The following is a 27,998-nucleotide window of genomic DNA, read 5'->3' on the forward strand; positions in this document are numbered from 1 at the left end:
TGTGCTTCCTTGGTGACTTAGTGGTAAAGAATCCTCCTGCCGATGCAGGGGACACGGGTTCAATCCCTGGTCTGGGAAGACCCCACATGCCACAGAGCAACTGAGTCTGCGTACCACAACTACTGAGCCTGTGCTCTAGAGCCCGTAAGCTGCAACTACTGAAGCCCCGCACCCTAGACCCTGTGCTCCCCGACAAGAGAAGTCACCGAAACGAGAAGCCTGCACACTGCAACTAGACAGTAGCCCCTGCTCGCCACAACCAGAGAAAAACCCAGGGGGTAACAAAGACCCAGCACAGCCAAATAAATAAAAAAGACTCCAGCAGGATTTAAGGGAAAAAAAATAAAATAAAACATACACGCACACACAAAACCTATCAGTTACCTGAAGCAGGTTAGTTTGTGTTGGGGCAAATCCTCGTAACTCTCAAAGCCAGATTCGTTGGCATCAAAGATGGACAACCTCTCGTTGGTCAGTATCTGTATCTCTTCCACCTGAGAGACATGGACCAGTAAGCAGACGCAGGAGACGGGACCACGCGGCCGCAGACGGAGCGGGGACTCACCGCGTCGGGGGGATGCTGCTCGTATCTCAGCTCGGGGTCGTCCAGGTACTGCAAGCACTCAGTGCACTTGGGAGGGTCGGGCTGCGGGGACAAGGGCACAGACGGCGCTCAGAGCCCGCCCCGAGCCCGCCCCTGAGCGCCGCGCAGCGGCTTCTGTTCCCAGGTGGGCGTTTACCTTGGACACTACTGCCATTTTGGTTCGAGTCATTTTCTTCTCGGTTCTGGGAACAAAGCAGAAGGTTTGTTTTAGTTATTACACGACACGTCAGACTCTGCCAAAGTCATACTGGACCCAGACAGAGATGAGCGCCAGCTGCTGCCTAAGGGGCAAGTGTGTCTTTACCGTGCAGAGGGGACCTGCCTCACACAGAACTGGCACGTCTCAGTCCTGCGCTCACTATTCATCACACACACAGCTAAGGCGGCTCCAGGGAGTCACTGAACGCCCCCTTTTCTTTCTTTCTCAGACAACTGTTTTAGTATTATGATCTGCTTGGTAGAAAGACAAAAAATAAGTTCTTACAGTTCTCTGTATGTAGTTCTGCGTCTCTTCTCCTCCTAAGTAGAGAAAACAGAAGAGTGATGGGTAAAAAAGTCTTTTCCATCCGGACTATGTTGCAAAGTTAAAAGAATTTTATGTACACGGTCATCACAAAACCTAGTCAGAGGCAGGAAGGCAGTCAGAAAACCAGTGAGACCCAAGCCACCTCCAGTGTCTAGTCTTATAAACAAAATTCTTATAACCAGACTTCCTTAAAAGACTCATAAGAGATTAGTTTTTTAAAAAAAGACAGAAATTTTTGTTGTTCAGTCACCAAGCCGCGTCTGACTCTTTGAAGACCCCAGAGAACTGCAGCCCAACAGGTTCCTCTGTCCATGGGATTTCCCAGGCAAGAATACTGGAGTGGGTTGCCATTTCCTCCTCCAGGAGATCTTCCCCACCCAGGTAAAGAACCTGCACTAGCAGGCAGATTCTTTATCCCTGAGCCACCAGAGAAGTCTGATAAAAATTAGCTCTCCTGCATTAGGTGGTACCTCAGTAAGTATATAATTGACATGGGGAGCTATGGACTGAGTTTTGTCCCTGCTCCCCAACCCAATTCTTATGTTGAAGCCCTAACCTCAAATGCGACTGTATTTAGAGATGAGACTTTTAAGGAAGTGACTGTGGTTAAGTGAGGTCGTAAGTGGGAGAGACCGAATCCAACAGGACACCAGAGCGCTCTCCTTCTCCCTATGTGCTTGCACAGGGAAAGGTCATGTGAGGACCCAGAAAGAAGGCAGCCATCCACACGTCAGGAAGAAAGACTTCTCCAGAAACTAACCCTGCTGGTACTTTGATATGTGAACTGTATTCTCCAGAACTGTAAGAAAAATAAACGTCTGTTGGTTAAGTCACCCAGGCTGTCGTATTTGATTATGGTACCATCCCCACCCCTGGTGACTAATAAGAGAAACTTATTTCTAGAATTATTCTGAGTAAATGAAGGAATGACAGAACTATCACTCTGCAACTCCCAGTGAAATAATGGATTTAAGCAATGATTGTTAAAAACAGGTGAAAAGGTGAAAAGCTGAGGGGAACTTTATAATGGATGAATCAGGCTGAGGGCACCTGGGTTCAGTGATTAGTCCTAAAGCCTTACAAAGATAACCATGCCTCTGGTATGATGTAACAGGAAGCACACAGTACCACCTTAGAAGTCCTCTGGGAAACAAGAGTCACGCCTCTGGTCAAGCCTCTGGACCTAACGAGTGGTCTGCAGGGGACAGGGCTGTGGGTTCTCAGGACCCACAAATGCTATGGGTAAGCTGGCTACTTACACCAGCTGCAAGTAAGAGGATGGGGTGACACTGTAGATGGCACACTGAGGACAAATAGCAACCAAGTATTTTGTATAGACTCAGCTGGAGTCCTGGACCAGACAGTAAAACTCGCAATGCAGACCATCAGGGAAACCTGGACAGAGACTGGACTCTGATACTACGGTGTTAGGAAAATGGTATTGTGGTGATGTTTATTTAATTTTAGTATTTTTTGATGTGGATCATTTTTACAGTCTTTACTGTACTGGTTACAATATTGCTTCTGTTCCATGTTTTGGTTTTTTTGGCTACAAGGCATGTGAGGTCTTAGGTCCCCAACCAGGAACTGAACCTGCACCCCCTGCATTGGAAGGTAAAGTTTTAACCGCTGGACCACCAGGGAAGTCCCTGTGATGATCTTCAAGTGACTCTTTTCCTTTTTAGAAGGAAGCACCTTATAGAAGCACTTCTGTTAATATTTTAGTAATATGTCTGGGATCTGTTTATCAGAGTGAGGGAGGGCAAGGAGAATAACTGAGGCTTGGGTAAAACATGCCTAGTCATGGGTTGATAACTGATGAAGGTTGATGACAATATGGGGGCACTACCCTTTTCTGCCTACTCTGGGGTACATTTGAAAGTCACCATGAGGAAAACTGTTTAAAAATCACTTTAAGATATACCAGCCAACGGGAGATTATGAAACAGAGTAGAATTGAAAAAACAAAAGCTTACCTTTTCATCTTCATCTTTCTCATCAGAAACTTGTGGTTTTACTCTTTCAGGTTCTTTCTCTTCTGGTCTCCGTTTGCTAGCTCTATTGGATAAATAAATAAGCCGAATGTCAGCTTAAAACCTATATTGCCAGTTCACATAAAAAATGACAAACTAATGCCTCCCTATAGAAAAGCAAAATATTCAGAACAGATCTGGTGAACACTTTCTTCCCATCCAAAAGAAAGTCCCTTGTCACAGTGGCTGCAAAGGTGCATCACTAACACGTGACCCTGAAAAGAGGCCTTCAGACGCCCCGTGTGACCCTCAGACGTGGGCCTGATGAGATACTGGAGACTAAGACATGTGACAGTGTGGTGATGGGAGTGCTACCCACGTGGCAGAGGGCAACAGGTAAGATGGGCCCACAGGTTGATTTCTCATCCAGCCCCACCCAAACCGATCCAGTCTTCCATACAGACCTCCAACAGTTATTTTGGTAATTTAAACTACAGAAAGCACAGCACAAAAGCACAAGCATTTTAGCCACTTACAGATCTTTGGGTTGACTTCTGTGCCTCTTTTCATCCTGAGAGGGGAAACGTGTGGGTAGAGAAATAAAGGGGGGAAAATTAATTTGAGCAAGAGTGAGACAAAACCCCAAAGTATTAGTTAATGATTGCAGCACCGTGGGATGAGAGAATTGGAAAATCTGGGCAGGTCTACAGGCTAGAGATGAGGCTTCAAAAATTTTAAGTCATTTCCCTAACGCCTACAAACAAGAGTTGGCAGATTTCCTGTAAAGGGCCAAAAAATAGACATTTTCAGGTTTCCAAGCCACAGGCTTGCGTCACAGCTACTCAACTGCGCCACTGCAGCACCAGAACAGCCAGAAACAATACCTAAGTGAAATGGCACGGCTGTGTTGCAATAAAACTTTATGAAAACAGGCAGAGGACCAACTTTGGCCTGTGGACCACAATTTACATACCCCTGTCCTGGGATAGCTCAAAGCAAAAGGGACTGTTAGAGCCATTTCGCTTATGTTGGCCCAAATGTCTGTAGCTCCATCTGTCATTTGGTCAGGGGTGAAGATGTCATGCACTGGGACAGGAGTGGGGAAAGAGGGTGACAAAACTAAACTTTGGAATCCAGTATGGGAAAGAAACAGAAGTAGGAATTCCCAACTTGGTCACAAACTCATTCAAGACAGCTGAGCCCACATACAAAAACTATCTTTCTGATATGCTGCTGATTTTTATAAAGAAGTATACACACAGATTGTCAATAATTTTTAAAAAAACTAGACAAAGTCAAACTTTTGGTCCTTTTGTCCTTTTCTGCCATGAGACAAGAGCGCTGGCTGTGGGGTCTGAAGCTCCTACCAGCTGCTGTCTGAGGAAAACGGATGGTCTGACACCATCGCCGAGATCTCTCTAGGCCTGAAGGGATCCCAGGCAAGTGCTGACGATTAAGATCACAAGTAATCAGAAAAGATGAGACAGTAAGAGGTTAGAACAAGCTGGAGGTGATACACCGAAAGGATCACGTGCCACAGAACAAGCAGGGTGCCCAGTGGAGCGACAACACTCAGGACCAGCAAGTCCAACCTCAGGCTCTGCTCCCTGGGTCTCACAGAAAACCAGAGACAGTCTTGGGACCATCCTGGTTTGGCTTTTCTCAGAGCAAATTGCTAAGGAGCCTAATAAGATCCCTGTGCTGCGGCCCCCAGCAGATGTAGCCCACTCCCCTGGAGTTTACAGCCCTGTGGATAACCTCACCATCTGAGGCTTTTATACAGGCCCCCCTGGGTCAGTGTACAATATTTCAGGATTTAACTATGCTCACTAAGCTGAACTGTGGGAGCTGGCGGGGATACGAGGAGCTAGACTCAGAACTCAGGAGACTGGCTGGTTGATAAAGCAGGACAAGCATGATGACACGTGTACTGGGGTGACACGTCAAGACTTCTCAGGCCAGAGGCTATGAAGAGAAGCTGGTTCCGCAAACATCTTGGTCCAGGCACACACAGGCCCTTGCCACCATTACCATAAGTAGACAACTGCATGCTCACTACGTATCAGGCGCTAACACGCAGCGACAGCTGCCAACCCCCACAAGGAGGGGCAGGTCACCTGCCCAAAACCACCCCAGAGCAGGTAGGGCTGGATTTCAATGCACAGCCCCAACCCATGACATTTCTCCCAACCAACTGGGAACACAAGGGTCGGTTAGAGATAAGCGATACGAGTCAGTCTTTACTTTGTCTTCTCCTTCACTCATTTCAGCCTGAGCTCCTCCAGGCATCGCATCTCTGTCTGGCTCCTCCTGAGCTTTCTGTTTAGATGTCCTGTCACAGAAGGAAACACACAGTCAGCTCAGGGAGCCCATCTCCCTTTCAAGAAGCCCCAGTGAGGGTTTACACGGTTCCCTCCCCCAAGTTAGAGCATGGATGATTTTTCTCATCTGAAGGGTAAGTTTTCATTGCAAGAAACCCAAGAGGCATTTGGTACTTCAGAACTTACGATCTCAGAAGTGCCACCAACACTTCCTGTGTTGCTGAGACATGCCGCAGTTTAAAAACAAGGGACAAAAGGGCTCCCCTGATCCCTGATAACCTGACGGGAACCCTGCCTGTGCTGGACTCCTGTGCAGGATTGCTAGCTGGCCTGAGGTGACATCTGACAAGTCTTCCCCTCCTTCCACCAGGGCCCGGGCACTCGGCTCAGGAGTTCTGCCCACCCCAGACTCAGGCCCAGTCAACACTTGCTTCAGCCCATTGCATGTCAGAGGCTGCTTTCCACTGCCGCCCTCACACACTGCCACTGCTGAGCGCGCACGCCCCAGCTGGCCTAGGCTGAGGGCTGAAGCAGGTCTGCCTGGCCAAGGTCAGTCAATGGCCACTGAGCCGCAAACATATAAGCTCAAAAAGTGCCTACTGTCCTAAGCCGCTGACCTTTGGGGCGGTTTGTCACATAGTCTCCACAGCTGTGGGCGAGAGGCAGAGCTGCTCAACGCTCCTTAAACACCACTTGACAAACTGCTTCCTATGTGAACACCAGTAAGGACAGACCACTAAGGACAGGCCAGCAGTCAAGGTCACGTAAATCTCAGTTGACCTCAGCCTACCCTGTGGTTGCCTGACCTTCCAAGAACAGAAGTTACCCACACATTACATGTATGACCTTAATGCTCTGTCCAATCCATAATTTTTACGAGAACACTTACTTTTGGAAGTAAATTTGGAAGTAAATTTCACAAAGTACAAAAGGCATGTTAACTGTACTTACGATTCTTTGGTTTGACTTCTGAGTCTCTTTTCTTCCTAATTGGATGGAACGGGAGGCAAAAAAAAAAAAAAAGACTAGTTAATTTACCCCCGTTTGATTCTAATCTTTCTATTAAAGAACTTTACGGAAATAAAATACCTAAACTGATCCTATAGTCTAGCTAGTAAGAAGAAGGATTCTCTTCTTTTCAGATAGCACATTTTTTTTTTTTTTGGTGGGGTAGGTAGGCAGGAAGTTAAAGAACTTTTAGACAGATTCTGCTGTTTAAGATGGATTTGTGGGCAAAATTACTGTCACTTGTCAGGATTAAGTGTTGACAATCTCCTCGATAACTTTATCAAACAAGAATCTATATAAAGGAATGAAAAAAAAAAAAAAAAGAATCCATATAAAGGAATGAAGTAGTATGACCCAATTGGAACAAGAGCTCCATCTCAAACATGGACAACAAATCATTTTGAGTCTGAATTTAGAGAGCTAAACGCATGTCTCCAGAATTCAGCCTCAGGAACCCCTCCCACTCTGTGAGGAGATCAAAGGTTGGTGATGTAAACAGAAAAAACACATGGAGACTCTGCTACTGCAAGAGGAGATCCCAAGAGTCTGGTCATAGACGAGGGATTGCAATCACGCCCTAAATCCTTCTTCGGAGGGTAGTGTCTGAGCCAGTCTACTAGAACCTCTTGTTCTCAAACGATTTAACATGGGTCCCAACTGTAACCGCTGCTAACTTTAACTAGGATCAGAGTAGGGAAGTGATCAATTAAAGACTAGCTTCAAGTACCCAACGGTTCAAGAATTATCATGCATCTTGGTTGATTCCCCATTAGGACAAAATAACAGATACCCATTCTTCAACAGGCTCTCAAGGGCACACACCACCCATGGGAGTTTCTGAGAAAATTCTAATCAGTGTGGTCATAAAACTTTTGGGGATCTGAGCTTGTTCCACCACCTGTGACTGACCAATGTCAGCCTTTTATCATATGGGGCAGTCCTGTCTCATGGTAAAGCTCCCACTTTTAGACCCCCAATTACTTCTTCTATCCCCGCCCAAGCTCCTAAGATGGGATTCAGTGGTACATCTGTATTTCACAGAACCTTAAGCCCACCCTGATTTTTACAAAGGAGCCACAAGTCTGGGGAAAGAACTGGCCTGATCTCAGTTAAGAATGCAGCTTTAACCCTGCACGATGCTAGAGCACTTGAGCACCTTGTGTGGCTGAAAGTGAGATCTCCACCAAGACCTCGTGAGCAACCGAGATGCGCAGGCGAGGGGAGAGGCTGAAGCTGTGTGATTAACTGATCAAGAACAGAGGTCCAGATGACTTCTAGGCCTATCAGTGGTTTACTGTCACCAGAACCACAAAAACACACCTTCCACATACAGAAGCAGCAGAAAGAGGAGTTTGAAGAGCATTTTTGTTAAGTCAAGGTCATTGTGATCATTAGTGAAAGTCATTCTGTTCCTACATGCTCTCCATGCCCTGATCCCTCTTCCTAGAACCAATGGGGACTCTGATTCAGGTGGAAGTGACAAACACGGAGGTGACCAGGCTTTACTTTATCATCTCTTCCTTCTTCTTCCATGTGTGTTCCTGGTCTTACTCTTCCTGGTTCTTCTGCAGAGAGCAGCCCAGCAACTCTGTCAAGCAAGATAATACACCCTAAGGATGACTTTCAGAGACTCCTCCCCTGGAAGCAGTTTTCAAAAGGGCTTCCTTCCTCCCCTCGACCACCAAAAGCCAATCCTTATCTCAATAGCCCTGAAAAGTACATATTACTTTAACATTTAATATTCAATACAACCTTTAGATCTACTTCTGATAACTGCCAGTTGCCCCCCACCCCAATTCACTCTTTGCAAGAGAATTTGACCTGAATCACAAGGTTTAATAATCTGGCTGCAAACTCAGCATCCTTAAGCTATCTATGATCACCCTGGCAACTCGCTAGTTCTTCCTTTCAAAACATTTCAGAAAAGTAATTTCAGTAGTCAAGATTACAAATTACACAGAACAAAAAGGTATAAACTCTTACCGTTCTCTGGATGTAACTCGACGTCTCTTTTCCTCCTATGTGAAGAGAAGGGACGAGAAGAATATTTCAAAAGAAGATCAAAACCAAAAGCACAAGTCAAAGCGTTAAGTAAATACATTTGATATGGTTAAATACAGGCTTCCCAGGTGGCGCTAGTAGTGAAGAACTTGCCTGCCAATGCAGGAGACAAGAGATACGGGTTCGATCCCTGGGTCAGGAAAATCTGCAGGAGGGCATGGCAACCCACTCCAGTATTCTTGCCTGGAGAATCCCATGGACAGAGGAGCCTGGAGGGCTACGGTCCAGAGAGTCACAAAGAGTTGGACACAACTGAAGCAACTCAGCATGCATGCATGCACGGTTATAAACAGGCGTTGGGGGTAATCTGAGTTTGGGAAAGATGTGGGCAACTGTCACTCTGGTGTTGATGTCTCACCAGCCTCAAAACAAAGGAGAGGCAGGAGTTGACCCAGCACATGTCTGCACAACTAGAGGTTGTCTAGTGATGCTATGTGAAGTCAAAGATCCACCTCATGTCAGGGATTTGTTAATGTTAGCAAAAACATCAAGCCAGTACTTTGGGATTCCCATCAGGGAGTGCTGATGACAACCTACACTGGCTACCAGCTCTCCTCCAATGAACAGCCAGGACACTGCTTCCCTAGGTTCACAAGATTTGCCATTTCTAGGATATCTGTATGTATGTATTTAAATATGTATGATAAAAATATTGTGGTGATGAAGCAGATACCTTGTTTGAGGTGGAGATTACAAGAATTCACACACACATACATCTGACTATGCATGCAGAGTGAACAAAGTCTGTAGATTATATCAATGTCCATTTCTTGGTTTTACTGGTGTATTACAGCTGAGATGTTACCATTGGAGAAAGTTGGGTAAATTACACAGAACCCCTCCATAATATATTATATGGAATTAGTCTATGTGTGTGTGTATTATATATAAAATTCTGACTCCAGATTGCTTTCAGACTTGAGCTACATCAACACTTCCCTGCATCTGCAGCCTACTGGCTTGTCCTGCATATTTTGGACCTGCCAGTCTGACATCGTGTGAATCAGCTGCTTAAAATCAATCTCATATATACAGATATCACTGACTCTATTTCTCTGGAGAACCCTAATACAGATTATATACTAATATAATACAGTACTATGTATAGACATACAATCCAAAACAATGTATTAGAAACTGATAAATGCTGGCCTCTAGAAGGACAGACAGGAAGGAGGGACGGGAGAAGGATGGACAGAAGGGTGGGAGTACCATCCCTTTGTACCCAATAGCTATTTGTACTGTTTTACCAAATGTAGGTAATACTTGTTTTAAAAAAAAAACATAGTAAGGTCACAAAACTTTAAATTGGGGGACTTCCCTGGTGGTCCAGCAGTAAATAATCCGCCTTTTAATGCAGGGTTCAAACCTTGGTCGGGGAACTAAGATCCCACACACTGTGGAGCAACTAAGCCTGCGGACCACAACTAAGACCCAATGCAGCCAAATAAACACAAAAATATTTTTTTAAAAAAGATACTTTAAACTGGCTAAAGTATAAGGTTACCTCCGTATTACTACTTATTTGCCCAATACGATCTGATATCACTGGTTTGGTGCACGAGGACTGTAGCATGCTGGAATAAACCCTGTTCCTACAGGGGTTCAACCTCGAAGTCCCCAAGGCCTCACACACACCACCAGTGAAACAGCTTCCTACTTGGGAAAGAATGCCCTTGCTAATTTCTTTAAAAGCGAAAAGAAAAGGCTATGTAAGCCCTCCAAGATGTCAGAAGAGGGGAAAAAAACAACTCAAACTGGTACATGTGTTTTTGTTTTTTTAAAAGACTTATCAATATTATAAGAGCCAGCTTTCCCATGACATGTTCTCCTGGGAGGCAAGGGACTTGGCCACATGGCTTAGACAAGACATTTCCCCTGTCTCGGTTTCCCACTGTGAGTGGGTACTCTGACTAAACCTAACTGCTGCTGCTGCTGCTAAGTCTACAGACACCTGAATAAGGGTCATGAACGATCGCATATAATTTCCAAGAATAAGACAGGAGAATGAGCATGTCTTATCAAGTCTATCTCAGTGATACCAGGCTCAGTGCTTCCCACTCAGGGCAGTTTTGCCCCTCTGAGACACCTGGGAAAGACTGACAGTGATTTTGGTTGTCACACTGGGAGATAGAAGGAATGTCACCGGCATCTAGTGAGCAGGGGTCGGGACCTTGCTGAACACTCTCCGGTGTACAGGACTGACCCCCACAGCAAAGGTTTACTTGCCCCCAAAAGTCAAGGCCTTGGTTGAGACATCCAGCCTTAGAACAAACCATGGATATTCATCTTTAGCAGGTAACAAGGCATTTCCTACCCACCCAAAAGCCTACAGACTTCCCGAATTACACAGCTAATCCTGTGGCAGAACTGAAATAGACAGCATGTGGCCAGCTGGTATTACCTAGATTTGCCCTTAAGCCACATGGGACAGCACCAGAGGCACTGTCTTTACTGGAGGCCTTTGGCCTCATCAGTTTTCCAACCTAAAAAGTCTAAGCAGCATTATTACAATGCACATAATAACATGACAATTCTGCTCTTATAGAAAAATTAGATGTGGGAAAGGAGTGTATCTGATGTCAGAAGCAAATGCTTTACACATATCACATCTGCTGGTTTATCTAATCTTGACAGGTGGACAGGAAGGAAAGTAGACAGGAGAGAACAGACTAAAGTTATGGGCCTGCTAAGCCCTCGGGTCTAATCATGATACACTTTGTACTGCCCTGGGTCCAGGGATATGTTCTAACACCTTCTCAGTCACTTCTGGTCCATAGACAGACCAAGCATAAATTCACAATTACAGAAAATGTAACAAAATAATGCAGAGTTAAGAAACTTAACGCAAGCCCTACCTGGTCTTTTTCTTCATCAACAGAATCATCTGACTTCACTTTTTCAGGTTCTTCCTCGGGTTTTCGTTTGGCAGGGCTGTCACACAGAGTAAAGCCAACTGTTAGCTCAGCCCAACCCTAGACCTCCAGTGGGCAAGAAGCAACTTACTGATACATTCCTCCCTCTGCTTGGGAAGATTCAGGGCATGGACTCTCCCTTCCCTCCAAGAAGCCCTTATTGTCAGGATGTTAAAGTTTAATGTTTCTTCAAATGACAGGTTTAGAATACCACCATTTTGCAAACCTTATGAAATCATGGATCTAGACTTTGATCAACAGCTGCTAACATCACCAAAGAGACGTGACATGCCTCTGATGGACAGCCCCAGTTGATCAATGAAGTTTCAGAAAATAAAGCTGGAATCTGAACAAGCCTCTAGACCTAGCTACCAGTTTATAGAAAACCAGAGACAAGTGAACACATTAACCACCATTAATGATGAAGTCAGCCAGATCCAGAAGCTAAATCAAGACCTAGTTTCTTTAAATAGATGGCAAGAAAATAAGGACTCTTAAAAGGACTAAGGAAGAAATCAACCAAACTCTGTTAACACAAGCAGAAGTGGGAGCACTGCTGTATCCCTGGGAGTCAGGAGCTATTACACTTTGTGAGGCGTGAAATTACAGTTCTGTTCTGTCTTCTTAGAAAGACTGTTTGCTAAATGTTAGCAACTATAGCAAAATATGAATTAAAACTTGTCAGAGGAAGACCCTGTCATCTAGAATACAGTATTTATGGATAAGATGACATGTCTGACTTGTTTCAAACTAACCCAATTAGGGGGATGTGGTATGTATGGAGTTGTAATTCATTTGGAATAATTCAGTTGGAGCACATGGGGCTGTAGATGAAATGATCACCAGGAGCTATTAACTGCTGTCACTGGGCCATACACACAGGGGTTCATTTTACTACTCTTGGTGATTTTGTGTATAGATATTTGAAGCTTCCTAGAAAGACTGAGGGCAGGAGTAGAAGGGGGCGAGAGAATGAGATGGTTGGAGGGCATCACCAACTCGATTGTCTTGAGTTTGAATAAACTCTGGGCGATAGTGAAGAACAGGGAAGCCTGCTGTGTAGCACTCCATGGGGTCGCAAAGAGGCGGACAGGACTTAGCAACTGAACAACAACATTAACAGTAAAAACAGATGAGGTCTTCAGAAATGCTGTTCATGAGTATATAATAAAAAAATACCAAAGTGAAAACCCAGGCAATGTGGAAGTCAGAATTACTAAATTACATCCTACTAATTCTATACGTGTTTTACCAAAAACAGTTGGCCCTTAAAAGAGGGGCTTGTCTATTCATTATATACTGACCCCCGTGTGAAATGAGATGTGATGGTGGTCTGCCTGGTAGCCTGCCTTGTAATCCTGGGGCTAGACGAGACTTCAGCTGTTTAAAGAAAAAGAAACAAAAAAATCATTAAGAAATAAAAAAGTTAACAGCAAAGGTACAGTTCTTCAGAATTACCAGGCTGCTACAGAGACCAGCTTCTGAGGATTAAGTATCCTCCTCTTCTTATTCTCAGCAACCACCATCTTGATTAAAGTCACCGAATTAGCACCTGCCAGTTTGCTGAACCATTTTAACACAACCTCTTATATGACGGGCCCAACCCTGACACACACAAGGAAACAGAAAACAGAACCTCTGCTTACGTCTTCAGAAGGTGAAGTGGTCAAGAGACTGACCTGAGCTCAAGTTCCATGCTCTTATTCTTTTAAAAATTTCAGAAGAGTGACTCTGACTACAAACGGGGAAGGAGTCTAAGAATAAATGTTTAGCTTAAACAGGCATATAACTTAGAAGTTCTAAGTATCAGTAGATCCTGTTACTTTATACCTCAAATTCAACCACGTTTGGAGATCTAATGCTCTCAAACTTGGTCAAAGACAAAAATTTCTAGTCTACATCTAAGCTAGTTAGAAGTATACACAAGGGGGAATTCCCTGGCGGTCCAGTGGCTGAGACGGGGCACTTTCACTGCCATGGGCCCAGGTATGATCCCTGGTCAGGGAACTAAGATCCCACAAGCCAGAGTAGTGCGGCCAAAAATATATACACATATGGATACACAAGAAATAAGTGTTGCCCAGGGGAAGGGTGGGATGAACCTATGGCGCCGAGTCTAACTGTCCTCCCCTTTGGTGATACCACACTCCAACAAGGTCAAACGAGTTGAATGCTCTTACACTTTGCTTCTCCATCAGACTTGCTTCTCCTGGGCATGTAAAGTCTGGAGACAGGTTTGGAAGGCTTGCCTTTCTCTGCCATTACCACTCTGCAATTCTCACCGCTTGTCTGGCTCCCGTTCTCTAGACATCCATTCGCTTCCCGACTGAAAGCATGACCTCCGTTCTCCAAGGACAAATCTTTATTTAAAAGGGATTTGACTTTAGCCAGGTAGCCCTCCTACAGCAGGAAAGGATAATTTGAGTAGCAGTGAATGTAAACAAGTGGCAATGAGAGAATAATAAGGAAACACATGTGCTCCCTTTATATTACTACCAGGTGACATGGGGAGTTGGGATTATTCAGCCTCCCTGGTCACAGACCAGTTACTCGGGAGGCCAAGTCTTCCGGACGCCAGGACCCTGAAGACTTACCTCAGATAATTCTTCTTTATGTAATTTGGTTTCCAAATCACATAACTGATTCTTTATTTCTGTCTGCAGAAATTCGTGCAAGAGATTCAGTTTCTCCTTCACACATTCCTAAGGGAAGGATATATGTTTAGAAGTCCCCACACTCCAAAACTATGAACTAATGGACTAAGGCACAGTTACATTGCCTAGCCACTTAACAATGACTGAATGGCAGACAACGCTGAGTCGGCTAAAAAGATAACTAGACAGTCACAAGACATGTTTGTGATATTTTCATTAAGACCATATTACTTTTTTTTTTTTTTAAGAGGGACTTTCCTAGTGGTCCAGTGGCTACGACTCCACACTCCCAAAGCAGGGGACCCAGGTTCGATCCCTGGCAAGGGAACTAGATTTCATGTGCCACAATTAAGATCTGGTGCAGCCAAATAAATATTTGTTTTAAAAAAAGATTATATCATACCATCTACAGGGTGGTGAAAAATGGGAAGATTAGGAAGTGAAACAGACACATAATGGTATATTAGAAAAAAACTGATTCTGAAAAAACAGTGTGACCAGGGCAAGTTATAATCTAGACTTGACGATAGGGAACCTAGATTGGGATGAGTTACCAAAAGCTAACTGATAACAGCCTATTAATATAGCACATTAGACAAAAACATCCAAGTTATCCTCAAGACTTTAAGGAAAAGAGAGCCAATTCCACTTGTTTTCTTTTTATGAGTTACACAGTCTATCAGACAGTCACATCTGATAATAGATTTTGTTAAGGTGGAGATGACCTTACCTTTTCTGTCAAACTATCTCTTTCCAAATCTTTGAGCCTGGGGAAAGAAAAAAGGGAAGAAAGAAAACACTTGTTAAGCAACACTGTTCATCTATAATACCACAGTTTAAAGAACTTTGGAAATAACTTCAACACGGATATTAGAAAATACAACGGTTTTCTTCCCCCCTCCCCCAATGTGTAGAATGCCCCCACTGCAGTGCCTACATACACATTAAGAAGTCATCTGCAATCTAAATGAGGTTCCCCTTTTGGGGGGTGTTTTTCTGAGAGTGGAAAGGGATGATACAGGCACTCTATAACAATGTTATTTTAAAGACACTGGCGGTCCAGTGGTTAAGAGTCTGCACTCCCAATGCAGGGGGCACAGGTTTGATCCCTGGTTGGGGAACTAAGATCCCGCACATTGAACAGTGCAGTCAAAACTTAAGATTAAAAAAAAAAAAAAGACACTGGGAAAGGGGAAGCATAGTTGGGGTCCTTCCCAAGTTAAGTGACCAACAGGTGGTCTTCCTCCAGTTGGACCTGACCAAGAGTCCATAGAAGGACATATAGGGGTTAGAAAGAGTGGACCAGGGCAACAGGCGGCTGCGGAACAGTCAGCTAACATCCCCAAAGGCCAGGATGGGGAGAGCGGGAGTGGCAGCACTGATGAGTAGGAAATGCAGTCGGGGTCACCTGGGGCAGCACAGGGCGCCCCACACACAAGCGAGAGACAGAAGTCAGAGAAGCTGGCTGGGGCCTCCCCCAAGAGCTCATCCTGTGAACACCTTGCCCAGTCATCCAGGTGTGCATAACTGGCCTGAGTTCCGCTGGGAAAATCATGGTCTGACATGATTACTGAAGATGAGTGTCTTGCCTCTTTTGGGGGGAAGGGCGCAAAGAGAATAAGGGAACAAGAAGCAAAAGACACAGAGGAAATGGACAGCCTGTTGTTCCTGGCTTGGGCAGTGTTCCTGCGGGCAGCGGGTGAGAACAGGTCCAACCAGCTAAGCCAGCATCTGTCAGCAGAGGGGGGTTGCCATGGGCAGGGAAGGACTGAGCCGCCACCATGCGTGGGTCCTCCCTTTGGGCACCCAGGCAAGGTACTCAGTTACCACTAACCTAAAGGGCAGGAATAGAGCTCTCCCAGACGGACCTCCCCAGAGGGAGGGCAGATGTAAGCAGCACAGACAGGAATGTGAGTGACAGGCTCTGCTGGACTAGTGACAGACAGTGGCTACTCCGAGTGGGTGGGGATCCTGCTTCCAGCTGCAAACATCATCTGTGGGTGCCTCCTCTACACCAGACCCTGTTTCAGGCAACGAGCTGAGTGCTGAGATATAGGCACTGCCAGGCAGGGGCCTCCTGACTGGCGCTGGATGGTCAGCAGAGGTCTGGCTATAGAAAAACTGAGCAGGGGCTTCCTGGTGGACCAGTGGTTAAGACAATCACGCTTCCACTGCAGGGGGCATGGATTTGATCCCTGGTCAGGGAACTGAGAACCCACACTGCCATGGAGCACAGCCAAAAAAAAAAAAGATAGCAGCGTACCAACAGAGTAGTCAATATACTGTGTATCACATGCATTGTGTAATTTGGACTCAAGATTCAGAGTCAGGCTTTCCAGAGGCATGTGGAGTCCCTTCCAGGCAAAAGTCATTCTACCCCCAAAGCAACTCAGGTCCTGGGAGAGCCTTAGTTGAGGACGACTGCAGAACAGGTTACTGAGAGCCAGAGGCACACACTCTGCTGCCAGAGCACCACAGCTACCCACCTTCAGTCACAAAACCCTGGCAGGACGCAGCTCCTACCTCGACCCGGCCACCTCGGGTGTCAAGGACAACGCTCAGGTGGAAGCCCATCAACGGGCCCTTTGCCCAATGCTGACAACGCCTACATCTGGGCAGGAGACAGATCTGGGGGTCGGAATTTTTTTTAATCTTTCCTATTGAAGTGGGATATTTAGCTTGGCAGGGAGAAACAGACGTTGGGGGTATCTCAAAAGTCTCACCCTGTGAAGACTAGATTTAACCTGCTCAGCCCTGGAGTGGGAGGCTGGAGCCCAGGGCAGGCACCGAGGAGCCAGAGGTGGGGCAGGAGGAAGGCCGGTCAGTGTGCCTCCCCTGACGCCCAGGCTTTCACTGGAGAGTTTATCCCCATCCCAGTAAAACTGGTGACACTACCTCCCATCTAGGTTCACAGCCAGGAGGATGAGAAGCAACTATGAAGGACCAAGTAGAGTAGTCACAGAGGATGGCAATATATTTATATATATAAATATATATAAAACCTTAGCTCCCTTCTGGTCCAAGATCCCATGATTCATTCCTAGCTGCTTCCATCAGAGCATTCTCGAAAGGCAAAAAAGACATACGTCAACAACTGTGAAGGCCAACGGAGTTTCAGTCTGAGGCTTCTGAAGAAGGGTATAAATGGCATCAGGAAGGAGGGGCACAGGGAAGCTGATAGCTCAGTGGGAACTGGGCAGAGCAGCTGCCATAGCAGGGGCAAGAAGCCCACACGAGTCGGGCCAGGGGAAGAAAGGCCAATCCTGAGAGGAGCTGGCTGCCTGTCTCAAGGAGGTCAGCAATGTCAGCCTGAAAAATCACAGATTTTCTCCATAGTTAACAAACCATTGGAAGAGTCATGGGGGAGATAGAACCCAAGAATCAGTCATATTTTAGTTGGGGAAAAACAAAGTCAAGGTGCCCGAAATATACAATATGTATTAGTTAAAAAGAGATAAGGTGTTAAATCACTCTAACATCCTCAATTGGGCTTCCCTGGTGGCTGGATGGTAAAGAATCTGCCTGCCAACGCAGGAGACCTGGGTTCGATCCCTGGTCAGGAAGATCCTCTTAGGAGGGAATGACTAGCCACTCCAGTATTGTTGCCTGGAAAATCCGATGGACAGAGGAGCCTGGAGGGCTACAGTGCATGGGATCGCAGAGTCAGACATGACTGAGCGGCTGACTCTTGACATCCTAAATCAGAAACGCTGATCGGTAATATGGTTTCACAGCAGGAGCTGAGAACATCCTGGAGAAGTTACAAAGCTCTGTCAATTGTACCTTCTGTAACTGGCTGCGTGGTGGGTGGTACAGGGTTGCCGGAGACAGTATTTGTGGAGGGAAGGATAATGGACCCTCTCCCCCAATTCCCCAGAACCTGTGAATATGTTACTTTACGTGGCAAAAGGGACTCTGCAGATGTGATTAAGGGTACAGCCCTTGAGATGCAGAGGGTATTTTGGATGACTCACGTGGGCCCCATCAAATCCTTTAAATCCTAGGAGCAGAGAAAGTCCCCAGCTGCATTTCAAGTAATGTGACTACAGAATGGTCAAAAAGATGTGACATGAGAACTGACTTTGAAGGCTTAAAAGGTGGAGGAAGGGGGCCGAGAGCCAACAGATGCTGTCACCTCCGGCGCCTGCAGGCGCTGGGAACAGCTCTCACCCTACAGCCAGCAAAAGAAGAGGGACCTCAGTCCGACAACCACAAGGAACTGAATTCTGCTGACAACCTGAGACAGTAAGAAACGGGTTCTTCCCTAGAGCCTCCAGGAAGGAAGATAGCCTGCTGATGCTTTGATTTTAATCCTGAGACCCACACCACATTTCTGACCTACAGAATCAGAGGATAACAAATGTGTTTTATTTAAGCTACTAAGACTGCAGTAGTTTGTTATGACAGCAGTTAAAAACTAATACAATACCAGAAACTCAGAACTTTTTGGTAGGGAGAAAGGGAGCAGACCATGAATTTTAGGAGTGAAAGACATTTCAGTGAATCTACCTGGCTATTTAACAGCTAGAAATTAGAACTGGCTCTCCAAAGAGGCATCTCTGGCTGGTACTGTTCAACTGCCGAAAGCAGAAATCCTAAGACTGGAGGAAAATAAGGGTCTGAGAATTGAAAAGAAATATGGGGGAGATCAGGGAAGAAGCTCCCAGATAGTAAACAGCATCACAAAAGTCAAGAATACAAAGAATTAAAAAAAAAAAAAAAAAAGAATACAAAGAATTAAGGATAGGAAACCATTTTAACTGAGGAATGGCTGGACACTTGGCACAAAACCTAAGCTAAGGTGGCAGCAAAAAGAACAGGTCCAGAGGATTATACAAGAAGCCAGGCAAATAGGAAGGCTGGCATGATAAGCAGGCATGGGCTGCTCTATTAGTTATCAGGTTTGCAAGTTGCTAATTGATTAATAAGGTATGTCCCCCACCCCACCCCGCCACCAGTAACGGAGGTGAAACATAGGGCTGCCATGGGATAAGCAGGGAAGCAGGCTTCTGTTCAGGTGCTGCTCTGCCCCGTTTACCTCTTTCAGCTCAGTCTTCACAGTCCTGGTGTGGCGGGCACCTCTGTCCCATTTTATAGATAAAGCACCAGGAGGTTAGACTACTTGGTCATGTAGCTGGCAAGTGGCAGGGTGGGCTTTGAACTCCAGGAGTCTGCACGTCTAGAATCCTACTTCAGGGGAGAACTAGAAAAGTCAGTTATGCCTTCCGTACCTACTCAGGAGCCACAGACTAGTTAAGAACTTGAAGACCCACTCCAATCTAATCAGAGTGGTCAGCAGATAGGAAAGCTGTCATAATTACAAAGGCTGAGTCACATTTGTATGAGGAGGTATCTAGTATTAGTATGTCAATTCAGGCTTCACTGAAGGTGAAAGTCTAGCAAGCAAGAATCTGAGTCTACTGGATTCTAAGCTGCAGATGCAACCAATGAGGCAAATATGCTTGGACGACAAGTGATCATCAACTCCAGACTGCAGAGGCAGCATGAGGGGTACATGGACAGAATTTAACCTCTTCTCATCGCAGGGAAAAGGGGACTGTCTTTCTGAGCAGTCTTGGGAATGAATGGACAGTAGCCACCATGGGGGAGGGGTTAGGTGGAGCCCAGCCTCACACTGGTGGCTCTGCATGGTCTCAGGCCCTAAGAACCTAAAAGATAACCTGAATGGCTTGTAAGGAAAAGAAGGGCACAGGATGAGTCAGGCAAGTGGACGGCAGTCCTGGACTTCAAGTCATCACATGGTGTATGGGGCAGGAAAACCTCCGGCTCCAACTTATATCCTAAGAGGATAAGTTTCCACTTAGAGAAAACAGACCTAAGTGGCAACAGAAAGACAAGTGGGAAGAATACTGCATTTTCTATACAAAAGATGATGGCTTGGAGAGTAAGAAAAATCAAGTGGAAAAATGTGGCTTGTCCTGAAAGGCCTGATTTTTAGAAGACTTAGGACACGTGTGTGCTAAGTCGCTTCAGTCGTGTCCGACTCTTTATGACCCCATGGACTGTAGCCCGCCAGGCTTCTCTGTCCATGGGATTCTCCAGGCAGGAACAATGGAGTGGGTGGCCATTTCCTTCTCCAGGGGATCATCCCAATCCAGGGATTGAATCCACGTCTCTTATGTCTCCTGCATTAGCAGGCAGATCCTTTACCACGAGCACCACCTGGGAAGCCCTAAACTTAGTTTTACACTTAGTTACACTTTAAAAACTCAAACACTGGACTTGCCTGGTGGCACAGTGGATAAGAATCTGCCTGCCAATGCAGGGACATAGGCTCCATCCTTGGTCTGGGAAGATTCTACATGCCGCAGGGCAACTAAGCCCATGGGCCACCACCACTAAACCTGTGCTGTAGAGCCTGAGTGCTGCAACTACTGAAGCCCACACACCTAGAGCTTGTGCTTCGAAAGAAAAGCCCCAATGAGAAGCCTGCGCATTGCAACAAAGAGTAGCCCCTGCTTGCTGCAACTGGGGAAAGCCCACGAACAGCAACAAAGACCCAGTGCAGCCATAAGTAAATTTACAAATACCTAAATATTAGGAACACTTTCTAGCATCATTATATAGCTAATGTAACGGTATGAGTCTTAAAAGAAGCTGCCATATAAACACAAGTTAGCGTAAGTGACAAGAATTCCTCAGTGAGGACTAGGCCTAAATTTTGTTCCTATTCTACTAGATTTAGTATAATCCATAATATGAGGTACCTAGTTTGCATGAATCAAAAAGTTATATCTCCATTTACAAGGTGGTATAAGGGAACATTTTAAAGGGAGTATTGAATGCCACGTTTACGTCTGTATTTTAGAAGCTAAAATTCAAAATTTAAGAAAAGCTGCTGAGAGGGTCACATAAGGTGACAATGTCAGAGGTCTGAGGAAGAAACCTAAGTCTATACTGGACTTCCCTGGTGGTCCAGGGGTTAAGATTCCATGTTCCCAATGCAGGGGGGCATGGGTTCGATCCCTGGTCAGGGATGGATCCACATGCTGTGAGGTGTAGTCAAAAAATAACCCAAAATGAAAAAAAAAAAAAAAAAAAAAAACCCTAAAACCAGACTCTATACCTAACAGTACACAATTCTAGTTCAAGGTAATATGGAACCTAAGGTGAATGATGGATTGATGGACTGTAACACTCACCTAAGAACATTCAAATTCAGCCAAACAAAACACTTGCTCTGGCCCAATAAGAGCCCTCACGGAAGGGAAAGGTTTTGCCAAGAAGCAGATCTTAGCAGAAATCTTTGCTTCCTTACAGTTAATTCCTGAGGCAACCACTCTTGAGAACAGTTGAGGATTAAGTGAGATCATGTAAAGTGCTCTATACAATTAGCAGAACTGAAAAAAAGCAAGTTAGATTAGTCAAGAATGCTAACATGGGGGCCTTTATGTGCCAGGCATATTCTCATTTAATCCAATACCAGTTTAAAGCCCATGTTAACTGTCCAAGTCCACAGATGTGACTTGTTTATGAAACTTGTCCAAGGTCATAGATGTCTCAGTGGAGGCAGCACTCTCACCGTCAAGGTAAAGAAGGCTGGGCCCAATATCCCTGTGCTGGGTCTAAAATGAAGCAAGGCACTTTCATAAATCCATTTCCACTTCAAGTCATGTTTTATCTTGGGGGAGATGTATAGGGATTCTTTAGCAAGGCACATCACCCTCTGACTGTGGCTAAGAAGTTGTGTGACATCTGGGAGGAAGATCCAAATACCTCCTATCACCTACTCTCCACCCCTCAAAAGCCCAAATCAGAACTGGTCTGGCACCACTACAGGAAACAAGCAAAGGGAAATAGGGCAAAATCAGGTTCACAAATCTGGTTGGAAGCATTCAGGGCTGGTTTCCATGACCATTGTTGCAAGTGAGGTCTGCGAGTTTCCAAGAGTGAAACTGATGCCCTTCACCAGCAAGAAGCCTAGGGTGCACAATGGTCTTGCCTGAAGATCCATGTACACAGATCAGCTGTAGCTGCGTCCCCAATATTAGCTGCTGCCCCCCTCACTCCCCTCCCCACACATGCACATACATACGCACACATACACAAGGAAACCAGCCAGTACTCCCTAGCAAGGCTTCCTTGATGCCCGCGGCTCAGATTTACTAGAAGAAACCACTCAGTTTTCACGCTGCCCAGCCCTAGCCCTCACTGAAGGATAAGGGGTCCTTCCAGAATGCGACTACCCTAGCCGTATGAGCTGATGGAGGGAGCCCGCCAAGGAAGACAGGGCTCGCAAACCTGAGCCGGCCGCGCCTGGGCCCCGACCGGCGGCGGCATCTGTCTCTGGAGGCTGCCATCGGGATGCTTGGCGTGGGACGCCGAGAGAATCCCCCCAAATACCCCCGGGGACCAGGCCAGCCGAACCCCCTCGAGTGGACCGGGCACCGGAAGTGGAGGCCGAAGTGCCCGGGCCGAGGGGTATCCCGAGGCGGCAGGCTGCCCACTTCCTGCGCGACCAGGCTGGCGGCAGGAGCTGGGCCCGAGGCTGCTCCGGGAAGGGGCTCTCCAAGGAAAACCCAAAGCCTGCTCTACTCTGAGGTCAAAAGAGACCCCAAGTTTCTAGTCACCAGGGAACTGGGTGGGGGGGGGCATTGGCCCATTTTGGCGCCAAACGGCCAGGGGCGCGCGCGACCGGAAGTGCCACCCTGCCCGCGCCAACCGCAGCCGCGCGCCGCGCCATCCCACGCATGCGCGCCCGTCTGTCAGCGGCGGCCACGGGCTACCCCGAGGGGAAATGACCCCCACCCCCACCGCCGTGCCACCCACCCAGGTTCCCGGTTCCCCGCGGCACCTACCGCCTGCGGACATCGTCAGGCAGTGAGAAGGCCCGGGAGGCCAGCGCAGGCACCCGCGCCGGGGCGGTACGGGCAGGCATCTTGGAAGGTGCAGCAAAGGCGGCAGCAGCACAGGCAACCCTGGCTTTTCGCGCGGAAACCGACGGGGAGGGGCCGCGAGCGGAGGCGGCGCGTACCATCCCGGCCCAGGCGTGGGGGAAGTCGGGCCGTACCACACGGAGAGAGGCTGTACCATGAGTGGGCGGAGGCAGTGGAACTGGCTGTGCACAGGGGTCGCGCATGCGCGACGGAGGAGAGCACCCCTGCGCGGAGCAGTGGGTTTGTCCAAGCTCCTCCATTTGCTGCGAGCCTTGCCTGAGACATTCATTCATTCATTCTTTACCCGTATGCTGGGGTTAGAACGAGGAACATCCCCAGGGCATTCCACCCTGTGGGCTCTAAAGTTCAAGTACTCATTTCCAATCCCACCTACACTATATTTGCTCACTATAACGACCGTGGGCAGGTCACTTGGACCCAGCCTCAGTTTCCTTATCGGTGAAAACGAGCGAACAGAACTTACTCCAGAAAGTGTTGAGGATGCAGGAAGGATCTCACAGCGTAGGGAGACCTGGGCCACTTCCACAGCGTGTGTGCTTAAAGAAGCATCAGAACTCGGGCAAGGATAGTCTCTTCAACACATGGTGCTGAGAAACCATGTTATCTACATGGCAAAGATACTCAGAATGCGAATATCTACCTGCGAAAGGATGAAATTGGACCCTTACCTTACACTACATATAAAAGTTAACTCAAAAGATGGATTAAAGACCTAAACCTAGACCTAAAACTGTGGCACTTCTAAAAGAAAGTGTGTTTGGTGGGGGAGGGGGCAGCTTCACAACATTGGGCTTGGTAATAATATCTTGAAAATGACACCAAAACCATAGGTCACAAAAACTAAGATAGACAAATGGGACTATGTTAAAGTGAACTCATGAAAATTAAAGTGAACTCATGAACAGCAAAGGAATCAAAGTGAAAAAGCAACCAATAGAATGAGAGAAAAATGTAGGCAACCCGTGTATCTGATAAGGGCTTAATATCTAGAATGTATAAAGAATTCCTACAACTCGAAGACAATTAGAAAACAGGGGACTTGAATAGAAAGTTCCATAAAGTAGATACAGATGGACAAAAAGCATATGAAAAGAGGTTCAATATGACCAATCAGGGAAATGCAAATGAAAACCACAATGAGATCACCTCACATGCTTTAGGATGGCCAGTATCAAAACAAAAAATATTGGTGGGAACATGGAAATTAGAACCCCCTTGCACTGTCAGTGGGGATTTAGAATACTGCAGCTGCTATAGAAAAGTGTGAGGCTCCTGAAAAAACTAAAAATAGAATTATATGAACAGCACCCCCATTTCTAGATAAATATTCAAAAGAATAGGAAATACGATCTCAGAGATATTTGCACACCCATCTTCTTAGTGGCAGTATTCACAATAGCCGAGAGGTGGAGGCAACCCAAAGGACAGGATGGATGAATGGATAAAGAAAACGTGGCATATACATTATGGATGTATTAAACGGATTATTCAGCCTTAAAAAAAAGCAATCCTGCCCTTTTGCAACAGCCTGGGTGAAACTTGAGGTCATTATGCTAAGTGAAATAAACTAGTCACAAAAAGACACACTGTGTGATTCCACTTAGAGGTATCTGACTTGGTCACCTCATAAAGAAAGAACAATGGTGGTTGCCAGGGGCTGGGAGGAAGAGGAAGAGGAAAGTTGTTCAATAGGAATAGAGTTTCAGTTTCACAAGATGAAAGTCTGAGATCTGCTGCAGAACAATGTGCATACAGTTAGTAATGTACTGTATACTTAAAAACAATTAAGATGATAAATGCTGTTTTTTTATCCCAATAAAGAAATAAATCATCAATAGGATAGGACTACATTTTTTTTAAAGTACTTTATCTGCCACAATGTAAGCATCAGAATGGAGTTCCAGGTTACAGTATACATTTACATTTTTGTATTATGCAATTTACAAGTGAACGTGTTTGTAAACATGCACATAAACTAAGTTCCCCCAGCAACTGGTGGAGAGCTTCCAGAAGTGGACCTCAGACCCTCTGGTCGCCATGGGTTACCCACTGCAGGGCAGGATCCAGGAGAACTGAAATATTAGGAATAAAACTAATAGCTATTAATTGAATATTTAATCAGCACTTCCATACTTACTGTACCGGGATCTTTAGGAGTTATTTAGTCCTTAACAGGCTTCCCTGGTGGCTTAGATGGTAAAGAATCCACCTGTAATGCAGGAGACCTGGGTTCGATCCCTGGATCAGGAAGATCCCCTGGAGAAGGGAATGGCTACCCATTCCAGTATTCTTGTCTGGAGAATCCCATGGACAGAGGAGCCTGGTGGGCTAGGGTCCATGGGGTCTCAACGAGTCGGACACAACTGAGCAACTAACACACACTCAGTCCTTAACCACCATAAAGGGAGGTTTCAAGATCCCCCCATTTCCCATGGCCTAGGAGATTCATCACAGGAGGCTGGCTTACTCAAGATCACAGGTTCAGTAAGCAGGAAGAACTATCAATCCAGGTGTCTTTAACTCCAAAGCCTGAATGTGTTGACCTGTCAAAAGCCAACCTCTGGGTCCCTAACCCAGCTTAGGAAAGGGGGCGCTCATGGACAGGGGAGGGAGGGGAGAGCGATAGATGAGCTGTCCTGCTGTTCAAGGGCCTCAGCTCACAGGAGAGCAGCTGCACTTACTGGAAACTCCCTCTCAGGTAGATTCTCTTTGTAATCCCTTTGCCAAGGGATAATTCGACCCATTCTACAGATGGGACAAGGGCTCAGGGACAAAGATTGGCCAAGGTTCCTGGTGGTTCAGATGGTAAAAAATCTGCCTGCAAGGCAAGAGACCCGGGTTCAATCCCTGGGTTGGGAAGAGCCTCTGGAGAAGGAAATGGCAACCCACTACAGTATTCTTGCCTGGAAATCCTGTGGACAGAGGAACCCGGTGGGCTGCAGTCCATGGGTTGCAAAGAGCTGGACACAACTGAGCAACTAACACTTTCACTTTAACCCAGCAAGTTGGTGTCAAAGCTGCACCTTCAGCCCAGCTGATCTGCTCATGTTGCTCAGGAGCAACCAGCCAGGAACCATCTCTTAATTTCTCTCCTCCCCTCACCTGCTAGAGGTGAGAAATCTGTTGCTTCTTCCTCTGCAATACACACAAGACTTTCTGTGTATCCACTGCACTGCCACCCCAACCCAGACTGCCATCATCTCTCACATGTACTATAATAGCAGCCCCTTCCCCAGTCTCTCAGCCCACTGCATCCAGAGGGCATGTTTAAAAACTTTCAATGCCCTTTTCTTTTCCACTAGAACCTTACAGAACTTTCTACTGCCCTTGAAATAAAATGTAACATGCATGTAACTACCTTTACAAGGCCCAAGGAAATGGCAACCCACTCCAATATTCTTGCCTGGGAAATCCCATGGACAAAGGAGCCTGGCGGGCTACAGTCCATGGGGTCACAAGAGTCAGACACGACTTAATGACTAAACCACCAATATCACCACAAGGTCCTGCCATGATGCAACTCATTTCCACCCCCCTCAATAAGCCCCAGCTTCCTTGACCCACTTTCAGTCTTTCAAGCTCTCAAGTGCCCCAGAGCCTTTGCTTTCAATGTCAATTCCGCCCCGGCTACTCTCCTAGAAGATTTACAGCTCAAAGGTTGCTGCCACCCACAGGATCCCCCAACCCGTCCACTCATCTGGAAACAACCCCTCACCCCCCGCCTCTCTGTTCTGTCTTCATGTAAGTGTCATCATGGCACTTACCACTGTCACTGACTCTTATTTCTGTCTGTCATAGTCTTTCTGTTCCACTAGAGCAGAGCAGAGGCTGACCGCTTTACTATGAAGAATCAGATAGTATTTTAGGTTCTGCGGGCCGTATGTTCAGTCACAACTACTCAATGCTGCCTTTCTAGCATAGAAATAGCCATAGACAATACACAAATGAATAGCTATGGCTGTAGTCCAATAAAATTTCATTTACATTAAAAAAAAACAACTTAATCTCCAAAAATTTGCTGAGCCAGATTTAGCCCAGGGGCTTTAGCAAGCCAACCCCTGCAAAAATTATGAGCTCCAAGACTTCCCTTGTGGTCCAGTGGTTAAGAATTCACCTGCCAATGCAGGGGACACCATTTTGATCCCTGGTCTGGGAAGATTCCAGTGCTGTGGGAAAACTAAGCCAGTGCTCCACAACTACTGAAGGCTACACGCCCTAGAGCGTATGCTCTACAACAAGAGAATCCACTGCAAGGAGAAGCCCGAGCACTGCAACTAGAGAGTACCCTTGGTTTGCTGCAGCCAGAGAAGGCCGACATGCAGCAATGAAGACCCAGAACAGCCAAAAATAAATTGAATCAATTTTTTTTTCTTTAAGAAAAGACTGGTCTCCAGAGGGCAAGGATTTGGTGGTCTGTCTCATTTACAGCTGAGTCTCCAAGGGCTCACTCAGTTGGAATCCAAATATCCTTTGAATACATAGGACATGGGAGATACCATGTGGGAGGTGCCTGATGCAAATGTTGGTAGGAATAGAGTGGTTTTCTCCCCCACCCTCAGCCACAACACTAGGATTTCCATTTCACAAACTTGGAAACTGTAGTCCAAATCAGATCAGTTGCAAACCCAGGTTCTGTCTACAGTCCCTGAAGCACCTGCTTTGCTCGACTCACCTGATCAGTGAAATGTTGGCCAAGGTCAGGGGAAAGGGCTACAGATGGCTTCCAGAGTGACTGGCTGGGCCACCAGACTCCTTCCCTGCAGAAGATTTTCCCCAGCAGTGGATAGGAATCTGCCTACCGATGCAGAGGAACGGATTCAATCCCTGCTCCGGGAAGATTCACATGCCTCAGAGCAACCAAGCCCATGTGCCACAACTACTGAGCCCGTGTGTTGCAACCACTGAAGCCCATGTGCCTAGAGCCCCTGCTCTGCAGCAAGAGAAGCCACCGCAACGAGAAGCCCGCACACGGTGATGAAGAGCAGTCCTTGCTCTCCACACTCGAGAAAGCCCACGTG

The 27,998-nt window shown here is 46.4% G+C and overlaps 1 protein-coding gene across 2 annotated transcripts in view; it reads right to left on the bottom strand.

The window, feature by feature from the left end:
• DNMT1 (DNA methyltransferase 1) overlaps positions 1-23,033 on the bottom strand; it is a 42,640-nt gene extending 19,607 nt beyond the window's left edge. Inside the window, exons 1-16 of one of the 2 annotated variants that reach the window (XM_043911452.1) lie at positions 22,882-23,033; positions 14,793-14,829; positions 14,003-14,110; positions 13,589-13,808; positions 12,713-12,788; positions 11,352-11,427; positions 8,416-8,450; positions 7,939-8,020; positions 6,376-6,410; positions 5,348-5,435; positions 3,640-3,674; positions 3,107-3,188; positions 1,089-1,123; positions 741-786; positions 566-646; positions 385-494 (exon numbers count right to left, since the gene is read on the bottom strand). In XM_043911452.1, the coding sequence (XP_043767387.1) occupies positions 385-494; positions 566-646; positions 741-786; positions 1,089-1,123; positions 3,107-3,188; positions 3,640-3,674; positions 5,348-5,435; positions 6,376-6,410; positions 7,939-8,020; positions 8,416-8,450; positions 11,352-11,427; positions 12,713-12,788; positions 13,589-13,808; positions 14,003-14,110; positions 14,793-14,829; positions 22,882-22,961 (1,226 nt within the window). In that variant the 5' untranslated portion in view covers positions 22,962-23,033. Of the gene's footprint in view, positions 1-384; positions 495-565; positions 647-740; positions 787-1,088; positions 1,124-3,106; positions 3,189-3,639; positions 3,675-5,347; positions 5,436-6,375; positions 6,411-7,938; positions 8,021-8,415; positions 8,451-11,351; positions 11,428-12,712; positions 12,789-13,588; positions 13,809-14,002; positions 14,111-14,792; positions 14,830-22,324; positions 22,466-22,881 lie in introns of those variants that run through there. The other variant, XM_043911453.1, reaches the window with a different exon arrangement.
• Between the last annotated feature and the right edge of the window lie 4,965 nt (positions 23,034-27,998).

The sequence above is a fragment of the Cervus elaphus genome, chromosome 9, assembly GCF_910594005.1.
Source record: "Cervus elaphus chromosome 9, mCerEla1.1, whole genome shotgun sequence".
In the NCBI taxonomy this organism is placed as follows: Eukaryota; Metazoa; Chordata; class Mammalia; order Artiodactyla; family Cervidae; genus Cervus; species Cervus elaphus.